Source organism: Octopus bimaculoides, chromosome 16 (assembly GCF_001194135.2).
Source record: "Octopus bimaculoides isolate UCB-OBI-ISO-001 chromosome 16, ASM119413v2, whole genome shotgun sequence".
In the NCBI taxonomy this organism is placed as follows: domain Eukaryota; kingdom Metazoa; phylum Mollusca; class Cephalopoda; order Octopoda; family Octopodidae; genus Octopus; species Octopus bimaculoides.
This window is the reverse complement of record NC_068996.1, coordinates 30,431,045-30,436,833: the sequence shown is the minus strand read 5'-3', so window position 1 is coordinate 30,436,833 and position 5,789 is coordinate 30,431,045. Positions and strand designations below refer to the sequence as shown.

The 5,789-nt window shown below is 39.7% G+C and overlaps 1 protein-coding gene across 1 annotated transcript in view; it reads right to left on the bottom strand.

Moving 5' to 3' along the window:
• LOC106880785 (uncharacterized) overlaps positions 1-2,365 on the bottom strand; it is a 52,262-nt gene extending 49,897 nt beyond the window's left edge. The window contains exons 1-3 of the mRNA XM_052973484.1: positions 2,058-2,365; positions 1,105-1,248; positions 72-390 (exon numbers count right to left, since the gene is read on the bottom strand). Of these exons, the coding sequence (XP_052829444.1) occupies positions 72-390; positions 1,105-1,248; positions 2,058-2,365 (771 nt within the window). The remainder of the gene's footprint in view (positions 1-71; positions 391-1,104; positions 1,249-2,057) is intronic.
• Positions 2,366-5,789: the final 3,424 nt, after the last annotated feature.

Below are 5,789 nucleotides of genomic sequence, written 5' to 3'. Positions count from 1 at the left end.
CCTCTTCTTTTAAATTTTGTTTTCATTTCACAGGGTAAACCCATGACAGTTCTGCACATGTAAATACTTACACGGTCAAGATATTCTGCCAAAGCCACTGAAGAAATAAAAAAACAGTCAAAATAGAGGTGTCGGTGCTGATGGTGAAATGGCTCAGTAAGAAACCATACTACATCATGTCCCAATCCATATGGTCTGTTTCCATTATATTTTTTCCTTGTGTAAACATCGAAGTTTACACAATATCCAGTGTCTGATTCACAAACTTCCCATACCTTGATCCCCCATTTAGTAGGTTTGGCAGGCATGTACTGCTGAAAATGTACTCTGCTCTTATAGCCTATCATGGCATCATCTACACTGAGATTTTTCCCAGGTAGATACACAGTTCTATAATTATTAACAAGTAAATCAATTACAGGATGTACTTTGTACAGGGGATTGTAGTTTGGGTCGTTTTAGCTGGGGGCATTAGCAGAATCAATTAAATGTAAATACTGAGATATTTTCGAATACCTCGTCTTCAACATTATACTTGAGATATACGGATCACCAAACCTTATATCAGTCGAGGAAGCTGTTTAACACAAAACACAATATTGATTGTGAAAAACGCTCTCATTTCCACAGTATAAGTTGGCTGCCATAGTGGATCATTTCTTCCGCAAATAGAAATTATACGTCGTGCATATTTGTTTGTTTCCTCCATAACATTTTCAAAACAACTTTTCGGTAAAAATAAAAATAGATAGTCCAATAGTTGAGCATCAGGAGGTAAATTGTGTTGTGGACCAGTGTTTTCTGTGAAATCAGGAACAGTGATTGGTGTTGTAATCTTTGACCACGTTGCCATGTTTACAATATCATTTTCATCACTTTCATTTTTATTACTTTCGTTCTCAAAATCTTCCTCGTCCAACGAATATTCATCATCATCATCATCGTTTAACGTCTGCTTTCCATGCTAGCATGGGTTGGACGATTTGACTGAGGACTGGTGAAACCAGATGGCTACACCAGGATCCAATCTGATTTGGCAGAGTTTCTACAGCTGGATGCCCTTCCTAATGCCAACCACTCCGAGAGTGTAGTGGGTGCTTTTACGTGCCAACATCAATATCAGATTTGTCGAAAGACAAAATACTCTTGTTTTCATTTATATTTTCTATATCGTCAAGAGTAAAACCTTCAAAGTCGGAATCGCTACTTGCTGATGCCATTTCATTAAAAACTAAGGTACAGACTTCTCTTCAAATGTTGAAAAAACCATTATTTCTTTATTTTCTACAAGGGACCTAACAAAGAGGGGACAACACAAATACATGTGGGGACATATAACACAAAATAATTCAAATAAAATTATAAATATGATAATATGAATGAATAACGAGAGTGAGAAAATGGAAATGTGCTGCTTGCATCACTTACTTCTTTGGGATTCCTTTTACCACATCAACACCAAATTTCACCAATAGTTCCTCATATCCTACATTGTCTGGTATCCTTTTAATGTCTGTTTTGATCTTCCAGAACTCAAAATCTTTTTTGTATTTTTTCACCTCTTCTATCTGCTTTTCTAAAAGCAGCATACATATGTGCTACCCTATTGTGTTCTTATATCCTTTTGTATGAACCATTTTTGCCATCTTCCAACTTATTACCTTCCAAATTAATTCCCTATTCTCATTGTCCGTCAGTATACAAACATAATTTACTTCACGGGGAGGGGAATTCTTTGTACTTTGTTGTGATTGCATTTCTTTTTTCTTTTTGGATTGTATAGGAGGGGGATGGATGGGTTCAATGTCTGTAGGGAGGGGGTGGGTCTCAAAGGGTATGAGTGAGGTGGGTGAGGTTTGGGGTTCCACATCACACTGTTCTTTTTCCCTCTTCCTTCTGCAATTTTCCATTCTTCCTCTGTTTCCTTTTCCTTCTCTTGCTTCTTTTCCGACCTCTCGTCCATCCTTTCCGTAGTCTGCTTTTGCAGAGGGCAGTGTGCTATAATGTGGCCTTTTAGGCTACATTTAAAGCAACAAGGAGTCCTGCCCTCCACCTACACTTTCAACACCATATCTCCGATTGATACCATCTCCACCAAATTTTCGAGTGTCTCCACTGCAGCCTGTACAAACAGATCCATTGTTTGTCCTTTCCAAACCGAGCCTTCCATCTTTGTGGCTTGGAGGACAGCTAGTTCTTCCTCACTTCCCAGAAGAACAGCCACTACAACCCAAGCCACATCAATTTCCAGTGGATTTCCCTCCACCCTAATCCTTGAAGTCCTTCTTCCCAAATAAGTGGGTAGAAGGACCACTTTGTCTGTTTTTACTGTGTTTGTAGTGTTTTCCTTAGCTTTATCTTCCATCTTGTAATGGACTATAATAGTTCTGAATTTGTTCCCTCTGGCCAGATACATTATGTCTTGCCAGACTGAGTACAATGCTCTCTCTATAACTTCAACCTCCATATGTTCAATTTTCCTTTCCTCCACCAAGTATACAGTCTTCCTGTCTATTTTGTCCAGTATCTTCGGGAGGGTGACAGCTTAATGCCACCACCCACTCTACATCCCATTTTTTCATATCTTTCAATATTTGAAAGATCTGCCTCCTTTTTCTTTATTTCTGTTGCTTCTGCGAAGCTCTTCTTTTTTAGACATTCATTCATTCTGCCGACTGCAAGAACCAGTTCCTCCTCTGAAGAGGACAATCAGAACAACTAAGGTCTGAATAAAACATCCTTTTTGTCATGGCTTCTCTCAATTCTATCGAGAGAAAGCACAACTAGAAAACCACCGCAAAGCAGCACAAAACAACCAACAATTCAAACAACAGTAATAAACAAACTTCAGTTCACCAGAATGTTGAATATTGCAAAAACCATGCGGTCTAAACAATTTCACAGTATTTATACTTGAATAAAGGTATGAAAAGCTTCATCTCGCATTATCTCAAAGCTACGAGAATTCAATAGCATAATTTGTTTATTTTTTTTAACGATTTCATAGAGCAGTCAGATATGGCCAGATTGAACAAATAAAGGGGAATAAATTTTGGCCCGTTTGAACACTAAAGGGTTAATATACACTATCAAATGTCAAGGACAGCAAACTTTCTGTACAAGCTTGACAGGACAGCAAACTCTCTCTACAAGCTCTACAAGACTGAAATCATAATAATTATTATCATTATTACTATTATCATGAAGGTGGCGAGCTGGCAGAATTGTTAGCACGCCAAGTGAAATGCTTAGTAGTATTTTGTCTGTCTTCACATTTTGAGTTAAAATTTCACCAAGGTTGACGTTTGGGGTCAATAAATTAAGTACCAGTGAAACACTGGGGTCGATGTAATCAATTAGTCCTCTCCCCTTATGGCAAAATTTGAAACCATTATTATTATCATTACACACACACACACACACACACACACACACACACACACACACACACCACACACATAGTCACTAGTGACTTTAGACTCCAGGCCAGGGTGATGCCAAGAAGCTGACCAATCTGGAAAAGAAAGATTTGGAAGCTTAAGGTTTCTTCATATGGCCAGAAATTTAAGGACATCCTAATTGAGAAATTTGATGAGAGGGAGGAGGAGCTACAGACATGACATAGAGGGTAATTGAGAATTCCTGCAGGACAGTTTGCTGAGTGCCGAAGACAAAATCTGCGACTGGGGAAAAGTCCCATCCAGAACTAGGGTGACGTGGTGGTGGAACGATGCTGTAGACAGGGCCATTAGAGCAAAGAAGAGCGGGGGTAGCAGAGAATTGTATCAGCCAGAAGGGAAACTAGGAGACAAGTATATCTAACCAAGGGAGAAGCAAAAAAGAAGTTTGTCTATGTTCAGTGATGTGACGACCAAAGACTTGAAATGCTTTGGATTGTGAGTGTATGAGAAAAATTGTGATGTCATAGGAGAGAAATGTGTCTGCATGGATGATAGCACACTTGCATTTAATAATTCTGCAAAGAAAGAGGCTTGGAAATGCCATTATGAAAGACTGCTGAATATGGAGAATGAATGGGAGGAGGAGAGTCTGTAAAATGTCGACCCAATTGATGAACCAGCTATCCAAATTGACAGTGTCATAGTAGATAAAGCAATTAAGGATATGAAGACAGGTAAAGCCCCCGGTCCATCAGGAATCACCACTGAGATGCTTAAAATATCTGGTGGTGTGGGTTATGGTCTAGTCATCTGTATTGTAAATCAGGTGGTTCACGAAAGAGTCATACTCAGTGACTGGTGTAGCAGCACCATAGTCAATTTCTACAAAGGTAAAGGTGATGCCTTAGAAAGAAATAATTATAGAGATATCGAATTGTTGGATCAGGTGATGAAAGTTACGGAGAGAGTCATAGCCCAACTAATTAGGGAGAGAGTTAATCTAGTTGAGATGCAGTTTGGTTTTGTGCCATGGAGAAGCACCACTGATACTATATTTCTGGTAAAGCAGCTGCAGAAGAAATACATATCCAAAGATAAACCTCTGTACTTGGCTTTTGTTTACTTGGAGAAAGCCTTTGACAGGGTGCCTCGATCCCTTATCTGGTGGTCAATGTGGAAACTAGGGATAAATGAGTGGTTGGTGAGAGCTGTACAAACCATGTACAGGGATACTACCAATAAGGTGAGGATTAGCAATGAATACAACAAAGAATTCAGGGTACAAGTAAGGGTTCACCAAGATTTGGTCCTCAGCCCTCTCATGTTCATCATACTCTTCCAGAGGAATTCAAGACAGTCTGCCCCTGGGAGCTCCTCTATGCTGATGACCTTGTTCTTATAGCTGAATCACTACCAGAACTAGAAAAGAAGTTTCAGGTGTGGAGGCAAAGTTTAGAAGAGAAGAGCCTTAGAGTTAACCTATCAAGAACCAAAGCTTTAGTAAGTAGGAAGGCATTTAAAAAGCATAGGTAGATGTACTTGGTGTAAGTTATTGATATATATATATAAGAGGTGCAGCAATATCAAAAGGAATATTAAAAGCAATATTAAAAGGAAAAATAACTTTCAAGTGTGGAAGATGCACAAGTACAATAAACTCTGAAAATGTACATAAAATAGACTCCATCCACAGCCAGGGATGTAAGCTAGAGGTAGTAGATAGCTTCCATCATCTAGGTGATTAAGTTAGTAGTGGAGGTGGATGCTCTAAGAGTGTAGCTGTGAGAATAATATTAGTCTGGGCAAAGCTCAGAGAGCTCCTACCTTTGCTGGAAACAAAAGGCCTCTCCCTCAGAGTGAAAGGCAGATTGTATGATGCCTGTGTGCAAACAGCTATGCTACACAGCAGTGAAACATGGTCAGTGACAGCCAAGGATATGCGTAGGCTTGAAAGAAATGAAGCTAGTATGCTTTGCTGGATGTGCAAAGTTAGTGTGCATGTTTGAAAGCGTGTAAGCATTTTGAGAGAAAAGTTGGACATAAGAGACATCAGATGTGGTGTGCAAGGGCGATGACTATGCTGGTATGGTCATGTGATGCATATGGATGAGGACAGCTGTGAAAAGAAGTGCTGACCTCTAACTGTAGGAGGAACTTGTGGTAGAAGTAGACCCAGGAAGACATGGGATGACGTAGTGAAGCATGATCTTCGAACTTTAGGCTTCACAGAGGCAATGACTAGTGACCGAGACCTTTGGGGATATGCTTGCTTGAGAAGACCCGTCAAGCCAAGTGAAATCATAGTCATGGCTGATGCTGGTGTCAGGTAACTGGCACTTGTGCCAGTGGCATGTAAAAAGTACCTTTCAAGTGTTGGACTTCAAGAAA